The sequence below is a fragment of the Fundulus heteroclitus genome, chromosome 4 (assembly GCF_011125445.2).
Source record: "Fundulus heteroclitus isolate FHET01 chromosome 4, MU-UCD_Fhet_4.1, whole genome shotgun sequence".
Lineage (NCBI taxonomy): Eukaryota > Metazoa > Chordata > Actinopteri > Cyprinodontiformes > Fundulidae > Fundulus > Fundulus heteroclitus.
In genome coordinates, this window is record NC_046364.1 from 18,368,748 (window position 1) to 18,390,691 (window position 21,944).

Consider the following 21,944-nt stretch of genomic DNA (forward strand, 5'->3'; position numbering starts at 1 on the left):
AGCCGGAGACAGAAGGAGGGTAATGAGTGTGGAGAAGAGACGAGTATTAAATCGACTTCAAGGCCGTCTCAGTCAAAAAGCTGATTTTAACAGTGACAAGTAACTATGAGACGAAGAAGGACTGCAACACGTACAACCCTTTCTCTAATTCTGCTTTCAATACTCAGAAACGTACTGCCACAGCGATCCTTCCCAGAACGTGCTCTGGTATTCTTTTGTAGACGTCCAAAGATCCTCCTGCACAAAAAAAAAAGAAAAGAAAAGAAAGATCTTTAACCCGGCTGGTTTTACCACGTACAATATGTCTGATTGCTAAATTGCTCCTTCAGCATATTAAGGGCAGTTACAGCAAAAAGACATGAAAAAGATGTAGAGAAAAATGTCTTGGCTTTAAATTTGTGTAACACTTCTTTTCAGATCAGTTTCTACATAAACCAATCGAATACACTGCGAAAAGGGGACTAAAAATAAGCAAGAATTTCATAAAATGTGTGTATTTGTCCTTGATTTGAGCAGGTAAATAAGATGATCAGCCAATGGAGTATTTTGACCCCTAAAATAACATAATTAGATATACTGCACTAGGAATGAGACAATGGAGATAAATTGTTCCCATTTTAATTTCGAAAATGTTATTCCATTGGCAAATAATATTATTTACCTGCTCAAATCAAGGACAAATACACAAATTTTATGAAAATCTTGCTTATTTTTAGTTCAGCTTTTGCAGTGTGACTACTGAAGTATAACTATTGACTAAATTAAAATAAAAAAATTTAAAATTCAGTCGCTTTTGCTGGACATTTGCAAAGATAAAATCCTATGAATGTTATTTTTAATAGTTTATTTAGCATAAAATCAGTTTTTGTCATGCAAAAAAAAAATAAAAATAATCCCTGTTCAGCTTGGCTTTGAAGCAGTGATTTTAAAATACATCCCAATATTTGTTATTATGGGTCATCTTGTTTAATTCAAATGAAACAACTGAGCCAAACACAATGTTTACTTTTACTAGCAATAGAGGTTAAAAGAAAAGTTGCAGGGAGGAAGAGTGGCCTGGAGTCACGCAGACTTTACTGACGTACGGCTGAATGTGTGAAACATGGGAATCGTCGCATTAACAAACACCCCCGCACACCTAAAAACCTACAGCCCCCCCCCATCTCACACCCGTCGAGGCACACGCGTACAAATACATCTACAAATGCACTCCAGTCAAGATTTATCACGCCCTTGTAGCTTTTAGCACACAGCCATGCTAAGCAGCTCACAGCGACCAGGCGATCCTTTGATCTGCAGAAGTGTAAATGGAGACTCAGCAGAGAGACGCGGGGATGTTCCCTGAAGTCTCTGCCGCGCAGCTGTAGGTAGCGAAGGGAAAGAAAAAAGAAATGTAGCAGAAAAACTCACCATCCATAAATTCTGTACATATGGAAATCCTGTTCTCTACAAAGAAGGCACTGAAGAAAGTGATGATGTAGGACGAATCGCACTGCAATAAAGCAGACTGTGATCAGTAAAGAGTAACTCAAAACATTTCTACATATTTGTACAGCTACGCTAAAGCCGAAGAGCAATGGTTGCAATATTTTATTTATTTATTTTTTAGCCCTGACTAAATTTTTTACAGTAACAGTGTTCAACTGTGATTATACTTTGGGATTTTTAGAAACATTTGTGCTGCTCTCACCTGTATGAAAAGTAAAAATAAGGCATGACTGACTTAATTATGACATCATAAAAGTAAATTATATGGCGGAGCTCCTTTGCCGTGCAATAACAGTGAAATAGTGTTTGCAATACATCCTCAGGGAGATATAACTGTTAAAAAAGTGCAAGAAGCTATTTATTTCCTGAGATCTGTATCTGTGAGATGCATACGCGTCATGTAGAAGGCTTCTTGAGTTTCACAACACAGCCAGCAGTTTTCTCAGCCTGATTCTTTTATTTAAAATCACTGAAAAACAACCTCCTTATGCAGACAAAGCAAACACTTCTTCATTTAAGGACGCTAAATATCACTCTACAAGCAGGACCCAATCCCAGCCATTTGTACATGCTTTTAATTTGCTTACAAGCCTCTTTATTAGGTAAACTTTCCTACATTATTTTGCCCAAAACATTGGGTCAGCTCTCTAAATCATGTGTGCCAGTCACCTCCACGGCCACAGCTGTATACGAACTTTGGTTCAGTTCTTTCTGAAAAGATTTTGACTCCTGATAGGTGTCGAAGTCTTTTCAGAAGGAACTGAACAAAAGTCTGGTTGCCTCCGATTTAAGCCTGTTTGCTGTTATATTCAGCTTTGCGTGCATTCTCTTAATTGACGTAGAATGAGTGATTTGGCAAAATAAAATCCTGATTTTCCAAAAACAAAATCTTACTAAAGTGAAAATTCGAATTAAGAGATTAAATCTACAAGATATTAAATTATATTACGACCACCGGCCCCAATAATAAAAAAATAAATAAAAAACTACTGAAAACTACTTAGCATTGGCTGATTCCATTATTGAAACTTTCAAAAATGATATGATAAGGTATTCCAACTTAATATCTTTGTTTTTCAAAGACATTAGAAGCGCAAACATGGGCATGTTTCTGATCCCAGAGTAGGTAAGAGTGGAGCTGATAAATAACACCACAGTAGTTAGACTCCTAGTTAATTAACAGAGCAGGTCAGCAGGACTGAAGAGGAGGAAAAGCTTTTTGTTCTGATGAAGAGGTGAAAGTAGGAGAGACACCAACCTTGTAGAGAATCTCCAGTTCTGACATGATCTGCTTCTGTAACTCCACGGTGATGTCCAGAGGAATCACCTGTATCCACAGGTTAAACAAGCAAAACCACCACTTTTATTGAGTCGAACGCTAAATAAAATCAGTAAAGTAAAGCAGTAATTACAATCAGTCTAATGAAAACCAAATATTTCTCACCTTGACAGCTAAAACCCGCTTGCTGAGAACATGGTACGCTCTAGAGAAGAACCAAAAACCAATGGGTAAACAAAACTTACACCGTAGGTACAAGAGACATGATTTCCTTGTTTTTAATTGTCAATATTAACCACGTTAAATTTAAATAAGTAAAAAAAGAACAACTGTATGTATAATTATTTGTAGATAGTAACTTTTTAAACTCGTTTTTAGCAGCAGTTTTCAGAACTAGCCACGATCCAGTTCACTATTGATTTGAAACACTTGTTTGCAGATTAGCTCAGTTTCTTCTTTCTGTTGAATAAAATGTATGGATAGGCCTTTGCAAATAAATCACCATCTACTTCTCATTCACAAAAGGTAACCGTGACCATTATTTAGAAACTGCTCTAAACCGTGCTCAGACTAATAAAACACTAATTAATGAGCAAAATAATGTTCCAGAATATTTGATAAAACACTACAGAACAAACTTTCTAAAGCCCATCAAGAAGTACAGAAAGTTTTTTTTTTTTTTTTTTTATTAAGTCAGCAATGATTAAATGATTAAAACCAGATCCGGGCAACTAGAGTTGCAGGTAAAGCGACAGTCACCGACCGGCACCCATAATGATTTAATTAGTGAACACCTTAGCAGCATACGTCGGCTTTAGTTACCGGCCTCCAAGGTTAGCTTACAGTAGTCCTGACAATACCTCAAGAGCTCTCAACATACAATCCTCAAGGGCGAATACTGTACAACAGCTGTCCAATGATGAAGAGGATGTGGGTTGAGCGTGCGTCACACGGGCCGCTTGGTTTGCAGGTCCAAGACATGCGATCCTTAACCCAACAACGAGCAGCGGGCCCTCCTGAGAGACCATGTGTACGGAGCAAAGTGTGCTTAATGTGTCCAACTTTGGGGTGTCGAATTGCTCTGTCGGCACACACGACTAAACTGGCCCAGAAGTTTAATTAATGGCAACTATTAGTGGCGAGTTAGGAATGTACCAGCAGGGCAAACCAGGAGCGGGGCTATGCTAGTGAAACAAAACAAAAATAAAACACAAACTGAAAGCAGCCAAATCAAAAACCTTTTGCTATCGGCAAAAGGTTAAATAATTATATGTAACTCCAACATTTTTTATTTTTTTTATTTTCTAGAAGGAATATTGTTGATCTTATGCCTCATCTCCTCAGAAGAAAGCTGGTGGCCGTGTTTTTATGTGCATCTCTCACTCCTCCGGTTAGCTACGATCAATAGCACTTAGGCATGACAGCTGCCTCTTAATTAAGAAGACAATGTTAATTGATGATGGACTGCAGGGATAGGTATGTTTCATACCAACTTAGCAGGAGATTTACTGCAATGCTAAACAACTAAATAAGTTTCAGCATGCCCAACTAAATACTAAACACATAGTCGGAGGGCAACAGTGGAGCGACGGACTAAAGCTAAATACACGCGGCATTATCAGTGTATTTAATACATTTTAGAGACACAATCTGTTGGCTGAAATTCTTTGTAAAATAGTTAAAAAGGTCAGAATTAGGAGAAAAAGCATATTAGGGCTGTGAAAGAGGTGTGACTGGTTGGTCAACGCTTTATTCCTAGACTGTCCTTGACCACCCCGGGGCCGAGCATCCTTGTATGAGTTACAGTGACAGGCTTGTGACAGCGGGAGACTAGTGGACAAGGTTACATAGGCACCCCCACCCCTCTCCGTCAGTTCCCCCTGATCTGACCCTAGTAAATGTGCCCCATTGCCTGGATCTTATTTACACTCCAGCTTGCTCTGTAATAAAAGCTCCATCATGCAGTATTCATAGGGCCTCTCATGATGTCTCTAAAGTTGGGGCTGTGGGTTACAGACGCTGGCCTTTTTTTTTGGATCGGGGCTGACAGACACACGTATTAGACTGTGTTACATAGATGACACTCTACCTGCGGCTCTCGCTGACCAGCCTGTCCAGCACGACTATATTTGGTCTCCAGAGCGAAATGGACAGAGCCCCAAACGCAGACATCCACAAACCTCTTAAGTTTCTAACATTTTAAGCAGGAACAAGAAGCTAAAGCTGCAGCGCGTTGGCCCACTGTCAGGCCAGCAAGACACACACGATTGATCCAATTCAGAACGTGGAAATTCAGACTTCCCAGTATGACTGAAATTAAAAAAAAAAGATCAACATATATATTTTATGTTAAAATTCAAAGCCTTTTCCTGACTCAACTTTCCAGAGGTCTCTGATTTTTTTCAGCAAATTGTTGAAGTATAAATATGAAGGATAACTATATATTTATGATGCAAAATTTAAATTGGTCGGTTGCTTGGATGGGAAACGCACTGTAGTAGATGCTACACAAATTGACAGAAAGACATAAATATTTGATAAAGAAATAGGTTGTTAAGTCTGTAAATACAAATACTTTTCCAAGCTACTTTAACTCTTCAGAATTATTGAAAACCTGGAAAATACTTGGATCAAATTCCACACTTTTCCAGCCTTTTCCAGACCCTGAAGGACCCGTTACTTGACCTGACTTGAGACGGAGTGCAAATACGTCTGGATAAATAAGAGGCTTTCATCATTTACAAGTGTCTCACCTGTACAGATTCAGATTTTGCTCACAGAGACCAAGACACTGAAAACTCACAAGCATTAACCAAATGGGTTCAATATACACTCTAATCAATGAGGTGAGAAAACAAAAATCAATGTAGAAAATGGGCTGCGATGCTAAAGAAACGGCTGCGGGTGTCTAAGTAGATGTCGCCACAGTCACAGCCAGGCAAATGTGCCGTTTTAATTGCCCGCTGGATCCATGAGTCAGGTGTGTCCTTGCTACAGTATTTATAAGCTGCAGCGGCATTCTGATTGGTGAACAGTGTGAAATGAAAAAAGAGGGGTGGGGGGGGAAGGCGACTTTGATGGATGAGCAGGTCAATCCGTGGCTATGAAGAGCTGAGGTGTTGGTAACATTCAATTGAGTTGAAATGGCTGTGGGTCATAAATAGGGTAAGAGGTTAATAGGTGGGGAGCCATTTGAAGCTCTAGTCACATGTGATGAACCCAATCTAAGCAGAGATTGACAGGGATGTCTAATATAATAGCAAAAACATCCGCACCATGAGAATTTTAATTTCTCAAACAGTAGACAGAGAGATGTTTAGTTTAAACTCAGTTCGTCCATTTCTCATTCACCAATTTAGTTATAGAGTACAATGAAAAAAAATAACCTTGTTTCACAAAACTGCTGTAAAGGGGGAATATAAGTTCAGCTAAATAAACCTGATTAGTTTGGCAAAACACAGCTATGAATTGTTAAATGTACCTAAACTAAATGATTGGTTGTCCTCAAGTTAAACTTTACAACAAAGTTCTAAAGAACTCATTCGATAGCAAGAGCCCCCTTTTTTTTAAACTGTGTATTTTTATTTATTTTATTTTTTGCTTATCTTCTTTCTTCATCCATGACATTTTCAGCACCAATGCATATAGATTTTTACTGGACTAAATTGGCTAGAGAAGTTGTTGGGCTTGCAATATTGGCTTTCTTCAGTGCAGTGTAACCATTCCTGGTGCCAAACTGATGAACAACCCTATTCCCTTTTAACTATTAAAGGATGAAGCCCACTGAAACCGTTTTCAAGCCGTGAAAGAAGTTAGAAAAGGAAAGATGAAACTCAAAAACAGAAGACGATCTTGTGTAGGTGCCACGCCGGGAAATTTACCGGGTTTGCTGAGGAGGGACCGAAGCGAGCCGCTCCGTCAAGTCAAGGTTAGTCTTAGCAGTGATCAATACTTCAATCTCAATAAAACAGCTCAATTGCAGAGAATTGATGGGAAATAGAATGAAAAGATGGGGAGAGAAAGATAGAAGAGCAGCAGAAATGCCAACCTTGTCATAACGCAGCAGGTCCGTGATACATTTGTCTATCGGATGGGGCTTTTTCACGGTGGCAGGTAAAGTGCTTCACTTCAGACCGATTAAGTCAATGGCTGTCATACCTTATAGCCCCCAAATCAATATCATATATGTTCGCAACCTTCAACCCAGAATAAATAAGTGAAGGCGGAGCCTCGAACCGGCCTGAACGATGAGATAAATGAGTAACCGAAGGATCGGGGGAGAAAGAATGGAAAACCTTTCACATAGAAACACGTTTTAGTATAAAACAGATAAAAAGTTCAAATTTAACCCCTCCATGCTGAAATGGAACTATGTTAGTAACTTGGGCGCGCTCCTTAAAGATCTCAGCCCCGTTAACTTTGTGCTTGTACAGATACTTACTTATACACCGTTCCTCCGTTTCCATGGCCAAGTTGCTCCTGATAGTGGAGGTCTTGGGCATTTATCTACAGGGCAGCAAACACATGCACACGGTTATGGCACCTGGACGTTATAACGTGAGATGCCATGGAACTGGCAGGGCTGAATGTTTAGCTGAAAACGTGACATGGAGGAGTGGGGGGCATGCACATGTGAAACAAAAGGGGGCTACACTGTTATTGGAAGCTATAAACAAGCCAGGCATCAGGTCACCCCAAGTTCACTGACAGGAGAGAAAACAGAGGAGCAGGAGGAGGAGATCAATACCACAGTTGCTGTCCAATTTATAAAAGGATATTGGGTTTGGGTGAGAAGGGCAGTGACTTATGGTTAGTTTAAAGCTGCATTATTTTCTATTTTTTTCATTTAATTCCATTTTTACTGATTTACAAAGGGGGAAAAAGTTGCATATTTGTACTTTTCTGATATTTTGATACAATAAATTAAAATGTATTTAAAGAAACAAAAAAAAGCTGTAACATGGTAAAACAAGCAGTAATAGTTGAAATCTGATTTCGTGAAAACTCAGCTGAAGAAGTTCATTGACGAAACAATAAATCTACAAAATCCCTAAGGATATAGCCAAAACATTATGACAACAGACAATGAGGATTAGCTGTACACTCAGTGTATTTGCAGCGACTTGAACTTGCAGAAAACATATTGCAGCTCAGTCAGAGGCCTAACCTTTGTATGAATGATGCCAGAACAACTTATTTACCTTTCTGTAAATGTTAAACCCAATTAGGACATGTGATGTTACTATTACTATTAGTTTACCATCAACTGCATGATGCAGTATGTGCTCACAACGTGTTTTACTACAGAATGTACAATATGAACTTTTGCATTTTGTGATTCAATTGTGATAATGTAGAAAATATCTACATTATCTTCGTCACACAATGTGGGTGTGGGCATGTAGCGCAACAGCGGTAGTGGTCTTTCCAAATTATTATTTTATTCTGGGAAATTGCACTCCAAAAATTGCAATTGTGGCTTTACAATAGAAAGAAAATAGGCCTAATATGTGCGCCATATCAGCCAATGACTGGTGTCAGTGAACAGTACAAAGCTACACAGATTAAACTAAGCATATTTTTTAAAGTGTGTGCAGATGAATGCTGGTTAAAAGCACATTTTTGGCGGCAAAATGTGTCCAGAAAATATGTTTTTAATACAAGACGGAGAAATAAAATGTAAACAAAAGTGAAACATTTTGTACGGGCAATGCCCTCCTTCAAATTTAAACTCAATTTATTTGTGAGCTGAGTGGGAAAACTGAGAATTAATGGATAAAGAAGTGGATGAGATGTGAGACGCCAAGTCTATTAGTTCATCAGGTGTGTGTGTACTTGTACTGAGAGAGAACATATTTTTTATAATTTACCATCAAAGGGAGGATTTTGATGTAAAGTGAGGACCTTTTTCTGGTCCTCACTTTTTTTTTTTTCCCCCCTCGAGCAATGTGTTAGGTCTAGGTTTAGGACTAAAGTGTCATTTAGGTTTAGGTTAGATATACTGGTAATAGTTAGGTTTAGGGTTGGGGTTGTAGTAGCCGACCAATACATCGAGTTAGGAGAAAGGGTTGAAAATGAATGAAAGTCACAGCAAGGTCCTCAGTGAATATTTAAAACAAGGATGAGTGTGCGTATAAAAGTGGACAACTAACCTGCCCGTTCGTCAAGATCGTCTTCAGCTCTGCAGATGATTTCTTTAAACTGAACACAAAATCAAGAATGTGACGACGGTGAAACCACAACAAATCCCTCTCTAGTTGTTTATCCTCCAAGCAGCCGCAGCTTAATCCAGGAAAACTCACCTATTGTTGGCTAAGGACTCTGGGACAACCTGAGTGCAGTCGCTGGCTGGACTGGGTCTCGTATTAACCTGAAGGTGAGCAAAGACAAATGCGACAATAAAAATATGAACACATGAAGCCAAAGACGAGCAGAGAGAAACACAGGTGGTAAATGGTCATGAACAATGAGGACAACCAGGCTCTCAGTGAAGCTCGGAGGGTTTAACTGGTGTTCGTGAGAAAGAGAAGCAAGAAAAGAGGTGAAGGAAAGGAAGAAAATAAACAGTAAAGTGATTTACACAAGAGAAAATAAAACTGATTAAAATAAATCAGCAAGTTAGGGCATTAAAATGCTATGCCTCAATGGGGACTCAATTCCCCGCTTTCTATAACCATTCATCTGAATCTGTTTACGCAAAAGGCCTCCATACTCAACCCAGATATTTAAAAAAATAAATAAATAAAAAATCAAGAGATGAAACCCTGTAAAGGAGACGCTAAAAATACCTCTAATTGAGGTCAAAAGACCGATGTGTTGGGTTCACAAAAGTCCAGGGATTCTCCCTTTAATTAGTGCCAAGGAAAACCTCATTTAAATGCCACACAAGGTTCCCCCTTAGCCAATTACTATTGTGCTATAAAAAAAAGGGAAAATTTACCAGACAACTAAAGGTCTTTAGATATCACCGTCTTCTCAAAATAGACCTTTCACCTTAAAAAGAATACACCAAGACACATAAAATACAAAGAAAAGGAAAAAACGGACACAGCTCAATGGGCGTTACAAAAGCTCCTCTGAGGATGGGTTAAATAAAAACACTCTCGGTGCTTCTGTGGGGGTTGAGTTTGTCATTGCAAATGCAGATGGATGTAATATGGATCATCGGGAGAGATGGAGGAGGTGTCAAGTCATTTAACCCATGATAATTAGCAGCGACTTTCAATAGCAACATATGCTGAACATAAAATGGGAAGGTCTGTGGAAGGCCATTTGGGGGCTTGTAATGACAATTTCATGGTTGAACAATGACGTCTTCTTATTGCCTGATTTTGCTCTAACCAACACTGATATTCCTCCATGTCTTACAGATCATAATACTCTGGAGGGGGGGGGGGAGAAAATCGGGATTTCTCTGGAAGACCTTTCCCAGAATGAGAACCAAGAATCCAGAGCGATTCAGGAGGAGAAAGCCTCTGACAGAGCCACGGATCTCCATGCATAAACATGGATGAAGGCGGGGGAAAAAAAGGAGAGTGAGTGAAAGAGAAGGAGAACCTCGACTTCAATTGACATTTCAATAAGTGGAACACAGTGTTACCAATCCATTTGACTCAACTTCCCATCCTCCCCCCCCACCCCGCGCCCCGTGTAAGGCAGCCGAAACAATTATTGAGATGGGTACCTTCAGGCCATGTATGTTCCGGATCCCTGGAGTCTTGCCGGCTGAAACAGTAATTGGTTAGATTGTAGAACACATCACTGGACCATTTACAAATGTGATGAAAAGGAATCAGTTCTTTATAAATAACTTTAAAAAAAAAAAGAAGAAGAAGAAGAAAATGATGAAATGACATGAGGGCTGGTCTGAGAATGAGAGTGACTGAGGATGCTGGGCTCTTGAGACAGCTGGTGGGAGGTAAGGAAGATGAAACAATCACCGCGTTAGAGCAGGGACGTCAAGGAGAGACGAACTCAAACAGAGTAAAAGACACACATCGAGTGTTTGATCACTTGGCCTGAGCTCTTGTGTGACTTTGAACCGGAAACTACAACGTGGTGTTGAAAAAGTAAGCACTGGAGCAGCAACATCTACTCTAATGCAAAATGAAGACCATCAACACAATAACAGAGTAAGCCGTGGATTAAATGTGTTGTCCATAACATTTTCTATCATTGTGGCCAAAAGAAATTGTCATTTATGACATTTAAGTACATAAAAAATAGGGTTGCGACTGCCATTATAATGTTGAATGTTGCAATGATGGTATAGGTGGAAATAAATCCGCTCCACTCTTTCTCATCTATTATTACGGTACCTATTTTAGGGTAAATGTCTGACCCTTTGGCTTTTCTACTCTGAATGTCAACAAATCTATTTTACATCAGTTTCCAGCAATATCCTGCGTTGATGATCCCGATCCTCTGATATCTGGTCTAATCAGTACCAATCGAGCCACAGGCGGGTGTTACACACAATGTTTCGACCAGGATCTATTAACGCTGTGAGGCGATATAAAAAGACGACCTGTGTTTTAAGCATCAGACCAGAAAAAAGCGTTCATGGATTCACTGCAAACCACGAAAAAGCAAAATAGTGACTGTGACCAGCTCTACGCGAAGGATTGACCTACTTAATGCCGTTGCTGTGGATATTAAAAGAAAATGCAGAAGGCCACGGTAAGATGTCGGTATTAAGCTGGTAATTGGCCGCTGTAGGAATGTAGAAACGTAGGGATATATATATATATATATATATATATATATATATATATATATATATATATATATATATATATATATATATATATATATATATATATATATAAGTAGCTTTGGAGTTTTAAATATGGCACTCAAAACAGTTGCCATCGCAAGATGATGGCTGCTGTAATGCAAAGTTTTGTAGGCAACTACATTGAAATTGTGGTGTTTTTGCATGCTGATGCCTACAATTATTGGTACATCTCAATAAACTGGAGAAAAAACAAAATTGGGCGAACTTTGGTGGCGCGGTGGTTAGCGCACACGACCCATGTATGGAGGCCTTAGTCCTCGACGCGGCCGTCCTGGGTTTGACTCCGACCCTTTTGGTCCTTTGCTGCTAACCTTTCTCATACCCCATTTCCTGTCAGCCCACTGTACGAAAAACCAGCCACTAGTGCCGTAAAAACCTCAAACAAAAAAATAAAGATAAAACCTTAAGCAGGCATTGAGCTTTCATTAAGCCCACACTTTGGCGTTAATGATTTTTGTATTGGTTTAATATTCTAATGTTAAATGTCTTGTTTTTATTAGCTATAAATGGAAACGTATTATACTTAACAGAAACAGAGACTTTAAAACATCAGTCTGTGTGAATAATATGTATATTACTATTAGTTAGAAAAGTGAGCTACTGAAATACGCTAACTTTACAACGAGTCTGAGATGCACCTGTATTTGGTCAGCTGGACAGGCTTCATGTCTTTGTGCTTTGGCCATATGGAGTGCAATAATTGTTGGCTAATATATTCCAAGTGTTATGAAGTTAAATTGTTCATGCTAATGTCATTTAGCCAGTTGGACAGAAACTCACAGCAGCAGATGCTCACACTAGACACAAGTGACAATGTCCAACATGCTAAAGGGCAGAGTGATGGAAGCACACATGAGAAAGAGAGGAAAAAGGAAATATATCGCAACTGATATTATTGTTGCCATATTTACCAATATTATCAGCACTGCAAGATTTTCTAACAATGTGCAGTTCTACTTTGTGCCCAAAGGTTTTATTGAACCAGATGCAAAAAACTCACAACGTGTTTTGGTGGAGACGCCATGATTACACAACAAAAAAGAGGAACATTTATCTTTATGGCAACTCATATAATCATTGCAACATTAAACAACAAGTGCCCAATTTCATGTTTTCCTAATACTGCAGCATACCTTTTCCTAATCTAGTACGTAAATAAATCTAGGTGTGAGGAAATTAAGACTCTGTACCTCTTGGAAAAATCTGCAGAGGGTCTGGCATCAGTCCATTCATGCGCTGCTCATTCAATGTGTTGCAGTACTAAAATCAAGAAGAAAAAGGGCAACATATTGGCTTGACTATTAATGCACAGAAGACAACTTGAATATGTTTCTAGAATAAATAGGTTAAAGTCTGATCAAAAAATAAAATAAAAAGTCTTCCCCGCCTCCCCCCAAAAAAGTGCTATTTTTCAGCGAGGTTAGAATAAGTCCAAAGCATCTTGAAAAAAAATGAGAGCATGCTGTGCGGAAATCTGTTGCCGATGAGGTCCAAAGCCCTGTGGGCTTGTTCTGAGGGACTGTAGCATTAACCCTTTTCTCCTCCAGGTCAGCAGCTCACCAAACACTCATATCCTACAGGACTAATACGGGCAGACGCACTCTGGAGCCTTTCAGCTGCTTGCCAAGGCAATGCAATAATTGATGTTTCGGTTAAACAAACCATCTGGTAAAGTGTGAGCCTCTGTGCATGGAAACGTGTGCGCGCATGTGTGTTTTCTCCTTCAAAGAATTTTGTCGGAAAAGCCTTAAAATCTCGAAAACAAGACGATGCTCTACGTAGAGCAAACCTCCGTGAGTTCATTGTGTTTAATTTTCCATCCAGTGTGAATCAGACAGTCGTCACAGCAATATGTAAATCTGCTCTCTCATTGTGAAGGAGGGAGGGAGGACGATGGGACCGGCTTGGATGGGAATGGATCAGAATGGCTACCCAAGTGGCACAGCTGTTATTAAAAGGCCTATTTATCACTGTCAGATCCCCTCCTCGCTCCTAGCCCTCTGCTTTTACCCTCCAGCACTTTCACTAGGCCACATCTGAACAATAGGCCTGATACCAAAAAGAAGAAAAAGGAAAAAAAAAAAAAAAAAAAAAAGGCACCGACTGTTAAGGTTGTGGGAGCAGATCGGGCTTCATGTACCTTTAATTTTCCGCTCAGCTGGCTTATTGATTAAAGCCGCAATTACCACCTAATCTGTAATAGCTGTGTTATTAAAAGATACTCTCCACTGCTGGCCAATAACTAAACAGTGTCCGAACTCAAACAGTATCGCTAGGCCTTAAGGGACACATGAGAGAAGTGTGGGTCTCATCATCATTAGCAGAGTAAGGGGAAATGGGAGTAAAAATGGTGGCATTAGAATGACTACCTCCAGGGGGAGCCGGATGAGGAAGGGATGGGGGGGGGGGGGGTCACATGTTTTATTTTAGCACCTGACACAGACCAGTCTTTAACTTTGAACAGGGCCGTCTGTCTTTCAAGGTGTCGAACAATGATTAGAGATGCCTGGAAGTCGGGTTGGTCTCACAGGAGCGTGTAGCCGCAATCAATGTTTGCAAAGACGGGAAGACTTTTCAGAAACAGACGCCCTCCTGCACACTCCTGTTAATTAAGTAGCAAATTTGAGCATTAATTTAAGTAGCTGGGGGTTGAACTTTTTTCTTTTTTTTTTGGCAAGCAGATATCTTGAAATGGATGGAGAAAACCAAAAGATCTTTTTTAAATACTCAAAAGTACTTCTATTCTTTTTTTAATCTGAAGCATCCAGACAGAAACACCTGCACACACAAAGTGACAGGCTAAATGAATTATCCCACCTCTGACCCGACATGCTGTTTCCCCGTAATCCCTATCAGTTTCACATAATGGCTGTCCGCTCACCTGGAATTAATAACACTGAAGTCAAAATCCACTGGGATATCTGCGAAAAAGGGCCGAGCGCCAACCGCAGCAAACAATCACAAACGGAAATAGGAATGCATTTAAAGTACATGTACTTGAGTAGTTCAAATTACATTCCAGCGTGTCTAGTATTTTCCAGGTGATCAGCAGCTTTTTGTGCGTTGGCCTGTCCCATGAGTAGAAAGCCATTACAGAACTCCTGGACTCATTTGGCAAAAAAAATTCATGAACAAATGAGTTTTTAAATGTGTGGGCACAGAAGTGCAGCGTGAATATTTAATGTCCGTGCTTGGTAGGAATGCTTGGAGGTCAGGGGCGCACATTAAGGTCAGACAAGTCACATCTTCTGCATAAAGCACTAACTGCGGGGAAAATAGGCTTTGAATGTGGTTGGCACCAATAACTAAAAATAGGAAGAAAACATTTATGCAGCAGTCTTGCATTATTCATATTGAAAGCCAAAACCTTCTCAGGTGGCATTATTGTAACACGTTTAAGCCTTTTTGGCTGAATTTCACAAATTAAGGGTAAAAACTTGTCTTTGGTCAGACTTAGGATGGACGGACGGATGGACTTTTAGACGGAGAAAAAATCCAGACCTAATAACCCTTTCGTGGACTGTGTGGGAACCCTGCTAATGGTGAACCTAAAAATATTTCTATGCAAAACATTCTCTGACAAAAGCAGTCAACCAGTCAGAAGACTATCATAATGCCCAAAGTAGGGCAAGGCAATAAACTGAGAGTGTAAAAATATCAAGATTTTTTTAAAAAGAGATATAAGATAAGACTGTATTGTTCATATCGAGATGGTCAATATTGCGTCATAATTATACAATTATGTAGTCCAGTAGGGTATTTTTTATTTTTTTTGGTTCTCATTTTTATCTACAGCTGTTTGTTAAAAAATGCGCCTGTGTGACATTTGGGATAAAGCTTTGATTCAGATATGCCTCTTTATAATTACTTTATGAAAAGAAATAGATGTTGAGATAAATATCGTATAGCTGCATTCGCCCTAAAAATATCGAGATGCTATTTTTGGTCCATATCGCCCAGCTTTACTGTACTGTGAGATATGATGTCCGTGTTACACACACTCACTAAAAACTATCACAAAGCAGACGCCAAAAACTCCACATTCCTAAAAAGTACTCAAGGCTCATTATAAAAACAAATACTTTTTAAATTGTCTGAGAGATAGGGTGGATGACGTTTGGGTCCAAGCAGTTTTGAGTCCTCTGTAAGTCTTTTTGGTGCTGTTTGCATTGCTATTGGGAAATAATAAAAAGGCCTGTTTTTGGGGAAAAAGACAAGAAATCTCTGATTTGATGGGTGCATAAAATACATAAAACAGACCATTCAGTGCCTTGCAAAAGTATTCAGCGCCCTATGTGATGGACTTGCACAAAACAGTCTATGTTGGTGAAGTGAAATGAGTAAATTATTTATATTTATATATATAAACAACTACTTAGAGCTAGCAAGTGCATATGTATTCCCTAAAAGTGACAGTAAGTCCAGCTGTATTCAGTCTAAGTGTCACATGATCTGTCAGTAAAAACACACCTTTTCTAAAACGCCTCTGAGGCTGCAGCAAGAAGCAAGAGGCATTCCACCATGAAGACCAAACAAGTCAGGGACAAAGTTGTTGAGAAGAACAAGTCAGGGTGGGGTTGTAAAAAAACAGTCCTTTGATAGACTCCACTCTTTTGTCCTGTTTGTTGTTTGCTTTGCAATAAACAAAATAATACATTTTCAAAGTTGTAGACATGTGGTGTAAATGAAATGATGCAAACTCTCGCGCAATCCATTTTAAATCAAGGCTTCAAAAAAACATTAAAAATGCCAAGGAGGTGAATACTTTTGCAGGCCACTGTACTCTACATGTGGGCCATTGCATCTGTAAAAAATGACTGTAGCTTAGATCAATACTTTTTCCCTCTCAGCTTCCTCTTCATAACATCTGCCTTTTTTTTTTGGTCTAATCACACTGCTACCCTTTGCTACATAATGATTAAAATGCAACCACAAGTGATAAAAATGGCCAAAAAAACAGAGTGTGTAAATTGTGCCTGTGGCAGTAGCAGCATCATTGTGAGCTGATGGGGGGTAAAAGACATCCACAGATGAAAGTAGATTTTGAACAATTCTGCAGCCCAGGGGGGGCTGCTCTTTAATGAGGCAAAACTTTAACTACTGAATAATAAATAATAAAAATTGACAGATCATTTAGCTTTCAGTGTACCTCATACAGAAACTCATTACATGCCATTACTCTTACTGTCCGTGGCATGATCAGTAACTATGGTGGGATAGAAAAATACGCTGGAGTAGGTGGCATCGCGGAGCGGGTGTTGTTGTGTGCGTGTGCACGTCTGCTGCGTACAATTTAGCTTTTATCCTTTACCAGTTGATGTAAGATTATCTGATTACATTTTTTTTTTTTAAGTTGCGAACTCATGGATGTCAACTCAGACGTAGAAAGAGTCAAATTTGTCAATATGGTCAATTATTTTCCTCTGCTTCAATAATGTTCTAACAACCATATACCACTTGTTACACTAGATATGGAGAGTTATTGACTAAGACATTTTAACCTGATCATTTATCTTCATGGAGACAGATGAATTAGATGTTGCATTTCGTCACATCCACAGCGCCCAGATCTGGCAACAATGACGTCCTTACTGACTGTGGACAGATTTCAGAACCTAGTACGGCAGGAATGGGACGCTGTTTTCCTGGATTTTCAGTTGTGTACTCACGTATGACAACATGGCTTTGAGTTCTTCATCACTTCGTACAGTAATTCTGTCTCCCACCTCATCTTCATCTAAACACAAAATAAAGACAAGAAACGGTGGGTCACAAACATCTGGACTGTAGAACATCACATTGCATCAAGTGGATGATTTAAAGTCAACGGCTACCATCTAGTTATAATATAACTGAGGAAATGAAGTACTGTGAGTAAACTAGAGAATATAATAAATATTTTGATTTGACCAGGATTATGTTGAGGTACATCAGCTTCCCCCCACAGTTTTAAAACATGACGGTCAGTTTAACTAGTCTCTCTAAGTTGCCCTTAGGGACTGGCGACCTGTTCAGGGTGGGTGGATGATATGAGACAGACGTAGGTTGTGTGCAGAGCAGCATGTAAGGTGAGCAGCTGAAGAGCCAACACAGGGGGCTCCTGAGGAGCCAACCATAAAGACAAAGCCATCATAAAATATTTAAAGTTGCACTATGCACTCAATAAACTTGAGTAATAAAGGGACAGTGTGTGTGCTTTTAATTAACAAAAATCAGGTACTGTTCTTATAAATACATATTCTGGCAAAGTCTTATAACATCACATACAAAATAAAAGCGTTCTCATAGCATAGAATTAGTAGTTTATAAATACATAGGTGTCTGTGCACCCACTGGGAGTCGCCATGTTGCGTTGCTATTTCTGATTACAGTAGCCTAAAGGGGACAAACTTGTCAGCCATACGGGTTTTCTCTCTCTGTCTCCTATATGAAGATGTGCTGTTGGTGGAAGAGGAGTATAAACAAGCAAAGACGACCGTAGATCATTCTATTTGCCGCTTTCTATTGAAATGGAGGACCATCCATAATCTTTGTCCAGCAAGAGGGATGAGAAATTAACTAAGAAAAGAAAAAGAAGTAATAAATGGGAGAAAATGATCTGCTGGACAGATAAGTTAATTCAATATAACAGTGAGTGTTATTTTGGTGTCACATTAGAAGTAAAGGGCAGTGTAGTCCAGAAACTACTCCGTCCTCCCGGCAGACGGCAAGCTTGTATCCTTCTCCCTCTCAGGGAGTAACTTATGTGTGTGTACGCAGAGGGGCGGCGTGATATCATGCGGTTCACTCTTGTTCGTAGGGTTGCAGCGCAAGCGGGTCTCTACTCGCTAATTTTAGACCCCAGATAAGCCACTGCACGTGCAAAATGCAAGCTGACTTGGCAACAGTGCCAAAAACCATTTCACACAATGGCCGTAGCTATTAGCTATTAGCAGTAGCTTGGTACCAAATACACAGAAGACATGTTGACATTGTGGCGTTTTGGACACTCCGCGGCCAGTGTGTAAATCTTACACACTGTTGCTTTAAGACACGTCATCTGTCTGCTACATTACCAAGTGAATGCATGTTTCAGGGAAACGTTTACACCAGCATTTGAAATACTAGCGATGTGCCTGTCTGGATTCATATGCTAACTTTGTGAGACCACCTGTGTAAATTTCATCTTTGCCTACTGTTAGATTAAAAATCTGCACATATGGTTAACATGAAGGGTAATCAATCAAATTCCTATAAACTCACGAGTCATGAAGCGTCGTTTCACATTTTTTACCCTTGGGTCGCCACTTGCTTTTGTTCCTGAGAAGAACAAGCAGGAATCATTTGTTCCCTCAGCTATCAGACAACCCAGCTCAGACCAGGGTCAGTTTTACATATTTCTGTTAGGCATTTCTCACTTAACATTTACTTGTAAGGCTGTTCTTCCTTCTCTCTTTATCTACAGATCCTAATGCCTGACCCCCCCCCCCCCTTTTTTTTTTTACAGACTGAAAATCAGGTATGAAAACTTCCTGAAAATCTATAGCTTTTCACCCCAAAAAAACAACAGAAGGTATTTAGTCCTTATGAATCACAGTAAGTTATGTATTTCCGTTCTCTCTCAGCTGTGCACAACTGTTGGACAAGTGAGTATTTTCACCATATCCTTTTTTTTTTCCTTTGCAGAGACGTGTGCTTGTGTAATGAAGGAGGGTTTGGCCCAAGGAGATCAACACCCTACATCAGGATGGGACCAGTTATTAGGCAGCTTTAAAAAAGCCTTTTAGAGGGAGGCAGCACTATTGAAATTACCAAGATTTTGGGGTGTGACCACAGAACCAGCAAACATTTTGTTGCAAATAGTCAACAGGGTCGACAAGAAACTGGTTGGAAAAAAAAGATGCAAATGAACTGCCAAAGATTTTCCTGAACTTCACCCTATCTGGAGTCCACAAGCCAGCGCCCAGAGAGGTTCAGGCCAAGGTAAGGAAGGCTGAAAAGTTGAAACACTTTTACTGATGCCAAGAGATATCTGAAGACAGATTTTATTTTGTGAACTGATGAGACATGAGTGTGTTGTGACAGATTAGATAGAAAGGGCCCACTGATGGATCAGTGATGGCAACAGAGCTCCACTTCCACTCAGATACAAGAGAGGTGGAAGTAGGATACGGATCGTAATAAAGATGGGCTAGCTGGACCATACTGGTTTGAGGATGGGCTCAAAATCAACCCCCAAACCTGCTGCCAGTTTCTAGAAGTTACATTTTTTCAGAAGTAGCACAGGATATAGTCTGCACCTTTCAAGAAGACATTGATTCTTATGCAGGACAGGGCTTACTCCGCTGCATGACGAGCCACAAGGAACTTGAAGGTGAAAGAATAATGACATGGCTCCCTTTCTCAAATTAACTAAACTCTGTTGGAAACTTTTTGACACATAAAAATATATTATCAATAGAAAGCTCGTGGCTCTTATTGAAAAGAAGGGTGTCCAAAATGCCTGTTTGTGTCATTTTATCATGGTAATAATAAAATTACAGTTAATAAGTGACTTGTGGAATTTTTTTCCAAGCCGCATAATATTTCTGCACAGTAATATTTCCCTAATACTTTTACACACAAAGAATACTCTCCTAAAAAAAAGTAGGGCTGTGCATAAAAATCGATACAAATTAATATTGATGTTTTTAAAAACAATTTAATATTGAAATTCTGGCTTTCAATATCGATATACCTCCCAACCTCTAGGGGGCGTTATTACAGCGTGCCATCACTGTTCACAGCGAGGAAGTGCAAGTGAGACGAATTTGCATAATGGATTTTAGAAGCACTTTTGTCCCTAAAATCAGACGTTTGGGCACATTTTTGGTTTCTGTGATACGTTAAATGCAATGAACCAAATGCACTTTATTTTCCTGTTAATATATCAGTGTTCAATAAATTTAACAAATATAATATTTGGCTGGTTTTGGTGATTGAATGACTTTGAGCATAAATTTGAAAGTAATAAATATTGATATTTGAGTCAAATCAAATCAAGCTGAGCTATGTATCGACAATCGTATAGAATCATCTCATCCTAGATGATACCCAGCCCTATAAGAAAGCCCAAACCTCCCTTTTACTTAAGTAATGGTTTTGGATCGACTCAGGGGACGGCAGCTATTCGATAATAAATATAATATTCAGAAACACAACTTGCCAAATAATAAACAGTGTATGGCAGAAAAGTTCAGGAAAAGGTTAGTGGGATGTTTGTGGTATTTCAGTGTGAGCCACTGACAGAGGAAACCAATTACCTGCAGACAGATTCATCCTAACAACACAGATCATCTCTAACCTCCCCACTAACAGCATAGCATGCTTCTCAGTAAGTGAAGGTGATAACTCAGCAGCCTTCATAGGGAGCAGCATATTTATAATAGGGATGTTTAGTTATTTACACAGGCTGATCCCAGTGAGGAGAGCTTTAGTGGAGAGTGGGTGTTTCTAATACTGCACTTGGATCAATACAGAAAGAGGAACTTACATTCAAAGGCCGTGACAGTGGCTTCGGGCATGACGTCTCTGATTGCGACCTGAAATGTTTGGCAGAGTGAATCAGAAAGACTTTGACTGGAGCAACTTTAAAGCTGCTGACACTGAAGAGCGGGAGGGAGACACGCGTGTACGAGCTGGAGTCAGCCAGGGAATCAGGAAAACTTAGCGGATTCAAACCCACATGAATGAAGAAAAGTTCTATTTCATTTTAGCTAGACTGACAGCTCCCTGGTTGTTTCTGCAGACTCACCAGCAGGTCGTTGAAGTTCAGCACAGATGGGTAGTCCACAGACGAGTCCATGTCCCCTAAGGGCGTCTTTATACGAATGACAATCGGCTCGGTGTCCATTTCCACAGGATAATTTAAAATGAGCATAAAAACGGAAGCTCGAGCCTCATAATCGTCCCTGGCTGTCACAGGCTGTGGAGGCTAGCGAGCTAACTTCCGGCTGCGGTCATCTCCTCTGAAAGGGGCGTGAAAACGTAGCAGGCCGGGCTCGCTCCCTGCTGTCACCGCATGTCAGCCGCAAACCTTCAGCCTGAGAACTGAAAGCCTTATCGTTGTAGCCCCGAGACAAAGTTTACTGTAGGAACACAGGAGGTGTTTAGCTAGGCTGCTAGGTTGCAGGAAGCAGCTCCTGCAGCGTTTCCGAATCAACATCCGCTCGGAGAATTTCAAAATAAGAGACTCGTTTGGAACATCGCACCCACTGTGATCGCACCTTTCTGGTTTCTCTCAGATTTTTCTGATGGAAAGAAATTCTAAATGTATCTTATGCTCTGTTTAAAATAATTAGAAAAGAAATTACATTTTAAAAAGTAATATTGTTATTAGTAGTAGTATTATTAATACTACTA

The 21,944-nt window shown here is 39.7% G+C and overlaps 1 protein-coding gene across 1 annotated transcript in view; it reads right to left on the reverse strand.

Annotated features, from left to right (window-relative positions):
• map2k5 (mitogen-activated protein kinase kinase 5) overlaps positions 1-21,745 on the reverse strand; it is a 66,269-nt gene extending 44,524 nt beyond the window's left edge. Inside the window, exons 1-12 of the mRNA XM_012877155.3 lie at positions 21,337-21,745; positions 21,076-21,124; positions 17,234-17,301; positions 12,755-12,824; positions 10,452-10,492; positions 9,070-9,137; positions 8,920-8,968; positions 7,209-7,273; positions 2,933-2,972; positions 2,747-2,815; positions 1,411-1,492; positions 176-237 (exon numbers count right to left, since the gene is read on the reverse strand). Of these exons, the coding sequence (XP_012732609.2) occupies positions 176-237; positions 1,411-1,492; positions 2,747-2,815; positions 2,933-2,972; positions 7,209-7,273; positions 8,920-8,968; positions 9,070-9,137; positions 10,452-10,492; positions 12,755-12,824; positions 17,234-17,301; positions 21,076-21,124; positions 21,337-21,462 (789 nt within the window). The 5' untranslated portion in view covers positions 21,463-21,745. The remainder of the gene's footprint in view (positions 1-175; positions 238-1,410; positions 1,493-2,746; positions 2,816-2,932; positions 2,973-7,208; positions 7,274-8,919; positions 8,969-9,069; positions 9,138-10,451; positions 10,493-12,754; positions 12,825-17,233; positions 17,302-21,075; positions 21,125-21,336) is intronic.
• Between the last annotated feature and the right edge of the window lie 199 nt (positions 21,746-21,944).